The sequence below is a fragment of the Rhododendron vialii genome, chromosome 7a (assembly GCF_030253575.1).
Source record: "Rhododendron vialii isolate Sample 1 chromosome 7a, ASM3025357v1".
In the NCBI taxonomy this organism is placed as follows: domain Eukaryota; kingdom Viridiplantae; phylum Streptophyta; class Magnoliopsida; order Ericales; family Ericaceae; genus Rhododendron; species Rhododendron vialii.
Window position 1 is genome coordinate 36,312,707 of NC_080563.1, and position 13,192 is coordinate 36,325,898.

The following is a 13,192-nucleotide window of genomic DNA, read 5'->3' on the forward strand; positions in this document are numbered from 1 at the left end:
GATGGTGGAAAACCTATTCCGCCTCCCTCCGGTAGGAGGAATTTTTAATCTTCTCTTCTTCTTTTTTCCCTCTTCTCTTAAAAAAAAAAAAACCCAAAACGCGCATTATACATACAACCCACCCCTCTAGGAGGGCCTCTCTGCACATAAATGGAAAGCCACGTAGCCGTATGTATAATCGCTGGATAAAGTTACAAAATCCCAACGGTCTCCAAACTCGACATTCTCCTGTTTTTTTTCCCCATCGCAAAAACCGAAAAGGGGGAAGGGAAAAAAATCAAACATCCCAATGGTTCGGAACAAGAAACCGATGAGAAACCTCATGGGCATTTTCAAAGACAAGGCCTCGCTGATCAAGGCCGCCCTGTCGATCAAGCGCGCCGCGGCCGCCGTCCACGTCGCCGTCCTCCGCGCCACCACCCACAGCCCCTCCCTCCCGCCGCCGCCCCACCGCGTCTCCGCCCTCCTCTCCCTCGGCCGCGACTCCCGCCCCGCCGCGTGGGCCTGCGTCGCTGCCATCCTCGACCGCCTCCACGCCACCCGCGACGCCTACGTGGCGCTCAAGTGCCTCATCACGCTCCACCACGTCGCCTCCGAGGGCTCCGTCGTCTTGAAGGACCAGCTCTCGTTCTACCCCTCGACGGGCGGCCGGAATTTCCTCAACATGTCGAGGTTTCGCGACAAGCGGGACCCGGAAACCTGGGAGTTGTCTTCGTGGGTGCGGTGGTACGCCGCCGTCTTGGAGGGCAACTTGACGGTTTCGAGGGTCTTGGGCACATTTCTCTCTTCCGACTCGCGAAGAACCGATGCCAATTTGAGAAACAGAGAAGAACTTAGAGTTTTAACGAGCGCGGATTTGGTTAGGGATTTGGATTGTTTGGTGGATATGGTGGAGGAGATTTCCAGGGCGCCGGAATCGCTGGAATTCCAACGGAACGATTTGGTGTACGAGGTGGTGAATTTCGTGGGGGAGTATTACCGGTCGACGCAGTACCGAATCCTGGGCCGACTCGGTGAGTTGGGGGAGAGGATCGACGGGTTGAGCTCGGGAGAGTTGTCCGAGTTGACTCGGAGCCTGGAGAGGCTGGAGGTGTGCCGGGGGAGGTTGTCCGCGCTGTTTGTGAACAAGAAGCGGAACGACGCGTTTTGGGAGGTGGTGGGGGGAACGAAGGCGAGGGCGGCGAAGCTGGAGGAGGAGAGGGAGAGGGGGAGGTGGTTGGTGCGGGTTGGGAGGAGGAGAGAGGAGGAGGAGGGTGAGTCAACTCGGTGTAGGGAACGAGTTGGTAGACCGAGTCAGGTTCTGAGGTTACCGTACAGTGGAGATTGGCATGGAGTGGACCGGGTACACTTCCATATTGAGCCGGCAATGGCGTGACGTCAGCTTAGCATATTCATTTTTTATTTTACAAACTTATTTTCCAGTGTGCGTTTCGGTTATTTACATGTTGATACGTTGGTTTTACTTTGTTTCCATTTCTGCCCCAAATACTCGAGAAATCCTCCGTGTAAAAAGGCTAAAGGGATGGGCATAATAAAATTATGTCAATATTTTTGCACTGTCTTCGTATGGAACGATCCCCTAACGTTTAAAAATTTTGGCACATGGAGGATGCTGCCAAGCACCTCTGCTAAGTGGGTGTCGAGCAGCATTTCGTCTTTCATCTCGGTATGGACGATTCGGATTAAGTATCTGCTCTTTATTTAGGATCCTGTAGATCAGAAACGTGATTATGAGAGTCCTATAGACAAAAGTTAATTATATCTCTTTAGAATAATATGATTAGAATAATAAGATTTTCGTACTTGTTCAAACGAATTAAAAAGTGGCACACTTAATTTTTTAGACCGTTTATATATTAAAAAATATGATTAAAAAATTAAGTCCTCCAATTTTTAATCCGTTTGAATTGACGTGAAGATCTTATTATTCTAAAGAGACATAATTAAATTTTAACTCTAGGGCTCTCATAATTTCGTTTCTGCTCTATAAAATTGCAAGCGGAAGAGTTTGTTTTTTTTCCTTTGATAAAACGGTGCCGTGTGTGAGTGTGGGTTGGGGCTGCTGCCCACCATGGACAGCAGCCCCCCGCGTCCGTGTGATTGCCTGAAACAATGTTGGGTTTTTTGATGTGTGGAATGAGTTTTCTGATTTCGGATATTCGGAACTTTTATGATTTGAATAGAGACATTTTGCACAGGGTGTTGGATATCTTATTCATTTGGTGACTAGTCAAAGTAGAAAATACGGAGTAGTAGTAACACTTTTTCTAAGCAAATTTGCTTAGAAATTGCTGCCCTGTTGGAGATTCTCTAACGAACTCCTCTAACTTTTGGCACATGGGAGACTCGTTAGAGTCATTACCGAACCAGCTCTTTAAAGCGACTACCTTGTCGTCTAGACGTCTACCATCATTTGAAGTAGAGTTGGGAAATGGGCACGAAACACGATAATACGATACGAACCGAACACGAAGTTAGCGGGTTAAGGTTGAACATTTCTGACATGACACACGAAAATGACACGACTCAAGAACATGAATTCTAAATGGGTCGGGATCAGGTTGAACACGCGAAACTCGAAATTGACACGACAAACACGGTTACTAATCTGTGTCACCCATTAACATGAATATATATATATATATATGGTACATCTGTAATTCTATATAGCATTGGGCAACGGACACGACATGAACCAGACATGAAGTTAACGGGTTAGGGTTGAGCATTTCTGACACAAAACACGAAAATAATACGACTCGAAAAACACAAATTCTAAATGGGTCGGGTTCGGGTTGGGTGATTTGTAACACGAACCCGATTGACACGACCCAACACGACCTGTTACACAGGTCTAATTTGAAGCATGATAAAAAAACAAAAAACAAAATTACCATCATTTGGAGGGAGGCAGGTCCCCTCCAGTTTTATTTGGTCCAGTCTACTGCCTAGTTTGAGTTTTTGTGGGCCCATTTTGAGCCCAGAACAATAATCGAAATTATTCATTTTGTAGAGCTCGTCGAGTTCATTGTTCACGTCGAAAATTAGCTTGATTGAATGTCGATAAGTACATGATCGAAACAGATTTGCACAAGAAAAATTGGATGAAAAAAAATAGTAATTTGAAACTTAAAATTTCTACTTTTTTTTTTCTTGTGCAAATCTATTTCGATCATGTACTTATCCATGATCAAGCAAGGTAATTTTTTTACGTAAATAACAAACTTGACGAGTTCTATAAAATGAACGATTCCAATTATTGTTGTGGACCTGATATGGGCCCACAAAGGCCCAAACTGGACAGTAGACTGGACCAAATGAAACTGGAGGGGACCTGCCTCCTCCATTTGAAGTACCACCAAAAAGTGCTTTCTAATTCAGAGTAAAGAAGTTGCTAATGCAAAATCTATAGTAATACTAGTGCATGCCCGTACCTGAAGGCACGGGTCAAACATTTGATACACGCCAATGCACACAGAACTCACGTGCAATATATCATTCACTATCCAACGAATTCAACTATGCAAAAAAACAATAACCCAAACATATTCGAGTGACCTTAATTATGTGTGAACAAACTGATTGTGCCCAAAGGCACATACCAACATAATGTTATCACCATGAAAAACTAATCAATTACTCGTGCCGACAACACTACCTACAAATTTAGAGTGTATTTACTATTTAAGATAGGAATGTATTACAATTGATTAGATTTCTACATATATTCATATTGTGCATCGACTCACTTGCTCTTCCATTTTGCTTGAAGCCAACAACCAAAACAATACAACACACAACACATGACCATAAGAGGAAATGACCAAAACAAAAACATAAAAGATAGGAAGAAAACAAAAACAAAACAGAGAAGGCGACATGGTCTCTCAAAAATAACCCCTGCACTATCAGTTGCAATGAGATTTTTTCTTGTGAACAAAGAGCTATGGGGTTTCAAAGGAAACCATTTCTTTCCGTTCAATTCTTATCTCTTCCGAGACATCAGTCACTTTGTTGCCCTCTCATGTAGTTTTTTTTAGAGTTGTTAAACTGTTACTACAATACATCATGATCTTGCATTCCTTGATCAGATTGCTATGAAGCTGGTTTTCTTTGATCAGATTCACCGCTTTCAGCCCCCTATTTCTACTTGAGTCGGTCCTTGTCCCCAAATGTATCCAAGTCTTGGGGCTAACCCCCCCCCCCAAGTTCAGCCTCCATGCTCGCAGTCATGCAACCGTCATCCCTATGTACTCCACCAAAGCAAGCAATTAATTTCGAAGGAGTCCGTATCATGTTAAACTGCATTATGCAAGAAAATTGTAAGTCACTCAATGACAAGTATATTGACCAAAGACACCAAGTTTGAGAACATAACAGGCTGATGGCTCTAACTGGAAGTTATTCCTAAGCAAACCTTAAAAAAGTAAATAAACCTAAGACCATCATTTCCATGAAACTATATCCAATATCTTAGTCCCTGGACAATACAACCAATATACAAACCGTTCATAAAGATGACGAACAATTGAAACTCAAATTTAGTGTACAAATAAAACTTTATAAGCTTGTTGTTGCAGCCTTCTCAATTAGCTTAATGTACCATTCATAATGACCAATGACCATGGACAGACGAATAGGAAAAAGCATCAAATCTAATATGGAGCACCCCAACTGTGTCACATGACTACGGTGAGGGTTAATCTAAGTCTTATTTTTACACATTTTGCATATTAGATGTTGTTGGACAATTTTTTTGTTTTTTCAAGATCTAACAGTCAAGGGTTCCAAGCTGAAACCACCACCAACTAAACCTTTTGCATAAATAATTTTTTTAGTTTTGCCTGGTGTGATCTATTAAACTGTGCATTCCAGACCAGCTAGAAATTGGCGACAACATTATATCTATTCATGTGTATAATAAAAATAGATGCAAGAGATGTTTTACCAGATAGAAATTAGCCACATCATTATACTATTTATGTGTATATTAAAAATAGATGCAAGTGACATTGTACCATTACACACCCACCAAGTCACGGCGCAAGCGGGATAATTTGTTGCATATGATGCTACTTTTACTTTCATGAAACATAATACATTCTCGTAACTTAAATTATCACGAAGTTTAAATTGGTCGTCATACCTTTAAATAACATGCAAAATCAATTGTATTAACATGTCTAAAATTAAAGTAAATGAAGGGGAGTCAGCACGATGCACGTGATCTGAAACGACGTCCTATAATATCCTCTGCAAAAAAGTAGAAAAGGACAGAGTTACACAGAAGGAAAAAAATGATAAATTGAAGGAATTTGTTAACCTATTATTGGTAGAGAGAAAACAAAAAGAAAATAACGTATGATATGGGTTTTCACATTTTCCCTTTGGTTGCTCTTGATCGATATGATGATTTCTCTTGCAAAAAGAAAATATCAGAAGGAAGTATAAAAGAAAATCCAACCAATCGAATCTATCTACAAAACAAATGTCAAAATAAAACATAGAAATGAAACCAAGAATCAAACTAGTCACATTAATATATAGTTTTTCAAAGATTCAATCTCATCAGAAAGTTGAACCACTCCTGCATAATACGAAAATTCAAAGAAAAGAAACAAAATTCAAGAGATTGAGAATCAGTGTATCAAACCTGCCTATACATTTTCGGGGGGAAAATAGGAGAAACCATCATCGAAGAGAGAGCAATAGCTGGGGCGGCCAAAAAAAAAAAAAAAGAATGTCTTCCGAGAGGTAATATACAGGAAAAAATAATATATATGGAAAGTGTTTCCTTCAATTTTAAATTTTGAAACGGAAGTCGGCAATTTCCCAAAATCAATTGTTACGTAGATGGCAAATCTTGCTCAAATTATATATGGGAAGTGTTTTATTTATTTTTCCTACTCAACTGAGAGTTCCTTTTGAACGAAGATTACCATATATATCTTTGTCCAAACAATGTAAGTTATTTACTAAATTGCCATTGGTTTGTATGTGAAAGGTGGAGAAATTTGGACCTTTGGATTTGTTTGTATGAGTAGATAAAATTTGTGTTAGAGAGAAATCTGAACCATTGAGAAGAAATATTCCTAAAGATACCCGTCCTGTTTTATAATACTGTTTTATAATATAGATAATGTCATTTGGTCGTCTTTGCACTAGTTTTGTAAGATATGCTCCATGGGCCTAAACTGTGATAAGATAATATTACACGTACCCTGAGTATTGTACATTTAGCACTTATGGAATTATATTTATTCGATGAATTTTAAATCCCGAATCAAAATAAACTTGAAGCGAACATCGGATAATTAGTCTTAGATGCATTATCAAATCCGGAACAAGTCTGTGCATAATGGTTTCTGTGCCTAATTACAGATCCGTCCTGAGCTCAATTAATTGATCTGACCCGTTCATTTTGTTTCTCTTGTTCAATAGGTTATCTTTTTTAAAATTTAAAGTTTGATTAGATATTGGTAGTATATGATCAAAACATATTTGTCTTGGAACAAAAAGCTGGTAAAATAATTTTAAATTAGATTTACAATAAACAACTTCGATCACTAAGCTACAAATGTCTAATCAAACTGAAATTTTTCATGGTTCATCTACTCAATCAGATGAAGAAATTCGAGAAATCGAATAGTTCAAATCAAATAACAAAACTCAAGATGGGCCTAGATAATATACTCTCTCATTCCCACAATGTTGGTCCCTCTCGAGCATTCCAACTTTCTAAGGCCCCGTTCCACTTATTAAAATATGTATTTTTTTGAATTAAAGGTGATGCATTGTGAAGAAATGACCTGTCTCATCAAGAAAAAATAAGTACTCAAAAAAAAAAAACCTTAGCAGAACAGAGTCTGAAGGAACAAGCATTAAATGCGTGTCTCCCTTGAAAAGGACTTTTGATTTTCAATACTAGTCCTTGAATCCCACTAACTAAATTATTTTTAATTTCATATAAAGGGAAAATTTTGGAAATATATACTTTTACAGTTGACTTTTCAAAATGAACTAATATTTTGAAATATCCCAAAATGGTATGGAGGACCAACTTTGTAAAACGGAGGAGTAAAGCCGCAGCAAAAACATAGGTCCCTCACCTGTCTATCTTATTTCCAATCAAGCAAATGGGCTTTTTCTTGTTCAAAATACAAGAAGCAAATGGGCTTTTTTTAGTGTGGTGGGCTTCAGAAACTATTCCCCATTGTGTTACATGTTTGTTTGTTTTTCGGCTACGGAGGTTTGGGCCTCTGGCATTGAACAAGAGTTTTGTCTCTGATTTTGTCGGTCTGAGATTAAATAGTACTGTAGAATCCAATCAGACACTTATTGATATCAGTCAATTTTACTTATTCTAAGGATATTTTACCCAACAAAACTTGCAAGAGGTGTTTATGGTCAAAATTAGACCGTGACAAATTTTCTTTAATTTGATTCGTAAAAGAATCATCGGAAAAGTATCCTAGTTTTGTAGCAATCATTAGTTGCCCCCGGAATTCCTGTTTAAATCCGTCTTCAATCAACTTTCAAATGCAACACAATATAATCACAACATGGATTCACATATCAACTTTTGCTACGTACAATCACAAAAACTTCATATGCGTACATGCAAGTATGTGTAAAATGTGTGTAGTTCTAGACTTTTTTGCCCGAAATTTATAAAATTAATGGAAAAGAGGGAGGAAACACGATGACATGGCAAAGGATGATCATATGGCAAAAAAACGATTCAAATGATGGTGTTGGGTGGACGAAAAGGGTCCGTTGCCAGGAGAGCACCAACCTAGAACGTAATTGTTAGTCAAATATGTAGGTCTGCCTGTGGGATAATTATGGCATAAGAAACCAATCTTATTACTCCATCTGTTCCATAATATTTGTCCAGTCTGTAAAATGAGGACGTAAAAATAATATAATTTTTGGGAGAAAAATTTAAATTTTTTTCAACAATTTACTAAATATCGATGAGTTCTTTTGATTTATGAAAAAAATTAAATATTTTTGCAAAAAAATGCATTAATTTTTTAGTTCTCGTTTTGCGGACCGCACAAATATTTTGGGACGGAGATAGTACGTAATAAATGTGACAGTTTCTAAAGAAGAACGATTTCGAAGACCATCTCCTTATCATCCTCACACGTAGCATTCATGTACCTCAATCATATCAATTAGACACAGTTTTATTTTTTGGATAACGAGATATCCTGGTTAGTTTGCGTGCACTTCAACTAAATTCGGAGCCCTAAACGTAATGACCGAGTATAACTCTCAGTGGTCCCAAGGTTTGGGATCGTTGGCCTTCATAAGATTCAAACATGCGACGTCATAGTTAATGAATGTGACAGTCTCTAAGAACACAAATTTAGAATCATTTCGAAGACCATTGATCTCCTTATCATCCTCACAGGGTTTTTTTTTTTTTTTTGAACGGCAATATCATCCTCACAGGTAGCATTCATGAACCTCAATCATATCAATTAGACAGTGATTTTTTTGGATAACGATACGTTCGGATCAATTTGCTTGCACCTCGACTAAATTTAGGGTCCTGAAGGTAACGACCGGACATAACCTCCAAGTGACTCTAAGATTTGGGATAAATATTGGCTTTTGTGAAATTCGAACATGCAATCTCATGATCAAATATTTATTACTTTCATATGCTCACTTTGCCAACCCCTATATCCTTACTTGCCCTCTTAAAAAAGAGGTTCTAAGTTTCATAGAGGTTCTTAGTTCTCACAGAGGTCCTTACTAGCCCTCTTAAGGATAGAGGTTCTTAGTTCTCACAGAGGTCCTTACTAGCCCTCTTAAGGAAGAGGTCCTTAGTTGCATGTAACTACTAACAACTACCTTCTTATCGTCCGTTTAAGAAAAAAAAACCCACTATACATGTATGTATACTTTCTTTTTTTTGGTTAAGCGGAAAATCATGTATGTATACTTTCGAAAAACATAAGACGCACGCAATTGCAGTCAAATTTTGTTTTTATTCTTTGTACTTGGGGGCCACTTAATTTCTATAGACTTTTTTTATGTGTTACCGTCCAAACTTGAACTTTGAATTTAAAACTGAGTTTGTGGGAGCAGGTAGAAAGCAGAAAGACGGCCCAAAGCGGGACTCAGGGGGGCTGCTGCCCCTTCAAGGGACAGCAGCGTGCTGTCCCGGCCCAGGGGGCCCCGCTCCGGTCTTAGTCCGACGATCGAAAACGTTCACTTCGTAGAGCTCGTCGAATTGAATAAGTATGCAAAAAATCAGTTCGATCGGATATCTTTAAGTGCCTGACATATAACTTGCCAATAATGGATTCTAATAGATTTGATCCAGTGTTTCGGATCCATTCTTTTCAAGACAAAAAGGTTCCGATCAGGCACTTAAAGATATCCGATCAAACTGATTTTTTTGTACAATTGTTCAACTCAACGAGCTCTACGAAGTGAACGTTTCTGATCGTCAAACCAAGCCCGGAGCGGGACTCCCTGGGCCGGGATAGCATGCTGCTGTCCCTTCAGCCCCCCTGAGTCCCCCAAAGCGGGTAGCGCCCATAATAACTAGAGATTAGTCAGTGCACTTTAGCTAATTGTTTGTTTGCCCGAAGAATAAACCCAAGGGATAACATGCATGTGATATACTCCCACCATCCGGATTTAATAGTCTTTTTTTAGAGTTCAGATTATTTTTCAATCGATTATATCTTTTAATTTATAATGTTTTACGTGATTTCAAAAACATTGTACTGTAGAACTAATCAAGATCTATCAAACAAGATTCATATTCGAAATGAAATTCATTACAGATTCAAAGATATAATCCGTTTTTTAGTCGGTTAGAATAGAACTAGGGACAATTTAATCCAGACAGAGGGGGTAGAATCCTTGGAATATCAACAAGGCCGACCTAAGGGATTTGGACGTCCAAGATTAAATGGGGGGTGGTGCCACATGTATTTTTACAATTAAACAATGATAGAAATATTTCTTTATATTAGTACTACTTTAGACTTTATAATCATGTTAATTGCCTTGTCTTCAACGGCCAAAGTGGTTGGCTTGAATATTCTACTTGACTTGGTTTCGAAACATTTCAAAAGAAAAAGCTTTCCAGAAGATTCGAACTCGAACACTCTACGTGGACTAAAATTCCCAAGCAGCTAGTACCGTGGCTAGCTATATCGCATCACATGGAGGCTATAGTAAGATGTGTCCGTAAATTATTTGCCTACGACTTAATTAACAATACTGGATAAGAAAGAAAAAAAAATCACAACTGTACTTGTGCTACTTTTTTTGCAATTTAATTGATGAAATAATTAAATTTAGGGCTTAAGAAGCCATCACACTGGGCTGCAGGCTTCTCTCTTTTGAGATTCATCAATTTCATATCACTTGTTCCGCGTCTTCTTAAAAAATAAGTACTTATTTGTAATTTTTAAGCTTAAAAATAATGGAATACTTACTAAAATAATTTTTTGTGCAATATGGATCTTGTTTGATAAATCTTGATGAGATTTTTTGAATAATGGAAAAAAAATCGTAAAAGAAAAATGGTGAAATATGGATCTTGTTTTCGATTAGTTCTATTATTCAAAGTTTTCAAACTTATGAAAAATATTATAAATTGAAAATGAAAGATATATGTAATGAAAAATGACACAATTTCAAAAATTATCATCATTTTTGGAATAGAGGGAGTAGATCTCAATTAGTTCTATTAGATAGTTTTGAAATTTATAAACAACGATATAAATTGAAAGATATAATAAATTTAAAAACAATATGAAAAGTACAACTGGACACCTAATTAAGGACGGATGAGTGACCTTTTAGGGACTCCGTGTCATTTTAAAATGCTTATATTTTTTGATTTATAAAATTTTATGTAATTTTGAAAACTTTGTGTAATAGAACTAATTAAAATCTATCAAATAAGATCCGGCCATATTGTATATTTTTTAACACTCATATTGAAAGATATAAGTAATTGAAAATAACACGCTTTCTCAGAAAGGTTACTCATTTTAGAACGGAAGGAATAGTAAATATCGATGAGAGGTGAATATCATCAAAAATAATTCTCTCTCTCTCTCTCTCCCTCTCGCCCTCTCAAAACAAGCACAGAAAAACGATGATGACGTGCTGCAATCATTTTAGGCATGTGCGTATACACAAAGTACTCCATAGCAACCGCGCCAATGATGACCATATCCAAAATGAGTTATTGAAGTCCTAGACTGTTAGATAGAGAGTTTTTACTTTTCTCTCTCTCTCTTTCTCTCTCTCTCTCTCTCTTTCTTTCTGGACTAGTATTTCTCTTTTGAGGTTTGGGGAAGATGGAAAAGTCATTTTTAGGTACCCAAGCTTCAATGGAGTACCATATATGTTGAATATGTAAGGCTTTGGGTGTGGGTGTGTGTATATATATGGTCTGCTCCCCCATTGCCATTTTCTGCATCCCTAATCCACCAAGTCCAGAAAAAGATTAATTTTGAGACGATAGTTCACAAAAATATGCCGCTTCTGAAAAACATTGATCACATGGCCTACCCATACCATTCTCCTCCACCGCCATCACCACCGTCGATCGCCTACCCATACTACTCACCTCCACCACCGCCACCCGACCTACCCCCACCCCCGCCACCAGCATGTAAATATGCCACAACACAACCACCCCCGCCTCCACAAGCACCTCACAAGTTGTACACAACACCACCACCACCATCGTCACCACCACCTCCACAGGCACCTTACAAGTCGTACATAGCACCGCCACCAAAACCACAATCACCACCACCAAAACCACAATCGTCACCACCACCTCCACAGGCACCTTACAAGTCGTACACAGCACCACCACCAAAACCACAATCACCACCTTTATGTCAATGCGTTCAGCCCCCTCCAGTTAATACTCCCCCAACACCCAGTGAAGCACCAAAAATGGCACCAACAATATCCCCAACTCCACAACCTACTGCTCCGCCACCTCAGTCTCCTACTCCACCACCACAATCTTCTACTCTGCCACCAGGCACGCCCCCGTACTCTCATACTCCATCACCAGGAATGTTGCCACAAAACCCTACTCGACCACCGGTCATGCCACCCCAGTCCCCCACTCCACCCTCAGTCATGCCGCCGCAGTCCCCTAGTATAACTCCCGCTAAGCCACCCCAGCCCTCTACTCCACCGCCTGTCCTAACACCGCGCACTAGTCCTCCACTACCATCTCACAATCTACCACCAATTCAATGGCCACCTCTAACTCCAACCCCGTTTGCCGCTCCACCTCTTCACTATTCAATCCCACCACCAACGTCAGTAGTTGTGACGCCGCCACCACCTTCGGGCGGCGGTGACCACACCACTGTCATCGTAGTGTGCGCCTCGCTGGGCGGCACCTTTTTCCTTGCATTTCTTGTTCTCGGTCTATTCTGCTTAGCCAGAAAGAAGAAGAAGCCAGTCATGGTTCCGGCTGCCCCTTGTGTCGAGGAAGGAGAAGCTGGTTACGCTGTTGAAGCTGTGAGTGCAGAAGTAGAAATTCATGAAGCTGGCGGGACATATGGAGAAGCTGGTTACGCTGTTGAAGCTGTGAGTGCAGAAGTAGAAATTCATGAAGCTGGCGGGACATATGGCGGTGGCGGCGACAGTGGTGGAAGTATTGCCGGAGGCACGTATCAACCCCGTCCTCCTTATCAACCGCAAGCTCCCGAACCTCCTACCCATGCTCCAAGCTCTTATCAACAAAGCTAAGAGTCAGCCTAAGACTATGCCATTCTTCAACATTCAAAGCAAGCAAGTTTCACTAAAGAAAAAAAACGTGTTGTAATAGGATTTTTTCCACCGGTTTATGTCGCTGCCGTACATTCGAAGATGTGATTCGCGGCGGTTTATCCTCAAATTGTGTTTTTATTTCGTCAGGGTTTTAACATAGCTAGGGATTTATTGTTTGTATTCGTTTCGTCAGGTTTGTGCCGTATTGATTTTATTGTTTGTGGTTTGTTTGTACTGTAGTTTGTATTCGTTTGTACTATGTGTTACCCAAATGTTTCAATCGGGAATCCAAAATACGAATTCTATTACATTTACATATGAACAGAATTACAACATAATGAAATTACAAAAAATTGAAATGCAAACCGAAATACAGAATGGATTCATGAACCGAAATCCGTGTTTC

The 13,192-nt window shown here is 39.5% G+C and overlaps 2 protein-coding genes across 2 annotated transcripts; both read left to right on the forward strand.

Annotated features, from left to right (window-relative positions):
- Window positions 1-151: 151 nt before the first annotated feature.
- On the forward strand, window positions 152-1,556 carry LOC131332452 (putative clathrin assembly protein At4g40080). The gene has a single exon (XM_058366673.1). The coding sequence runs from the start codon at window positions 290-292 to the stop codon at window positions 1,373-1,375; it is 1,086 nt and encodes a 361-aa protein (XP_058222656.1). The 5' UTR covers window positions 152-289; the 3' UTR covers window positions 1,376-1,556.
- Window positions 1,557-11,520: 9,964 nt separating this feature from the next.
- On the forward strand, window positions 11,521-12,765 carry LOC131332972 (protein TRACHEARY ELEMENT DIFFERENTIATION-RELATED 7A-like). Its single transcript, XM_058367275.1, has one exon. The coding sequence runs from the start codon at window positions 11,521-11,523 to the stop codon at window positions 12,763-12,765; it is 1,245 nt and encodes a 414-aa protein (XP_058223258.1).
- The last annotated feature ends 427 nt before the right edge of the window (window positions 12,766-13,192 follow it).

Coding starts and splice junctions, on each gene's coding strand:
- LOC131332452 (XM_058366673.1), top strand. CDS start 290: ATGGTTCGGAACAAGAAACCGATGAGAAACCTCATGGGCATTTTCAAA.
- LOC131332972 (XM_058367275.1), top strand. CDS start 11,521: ATGCCGCTTCTGAAAAACATTGATCACATGGCCTACCCATACCATTCT.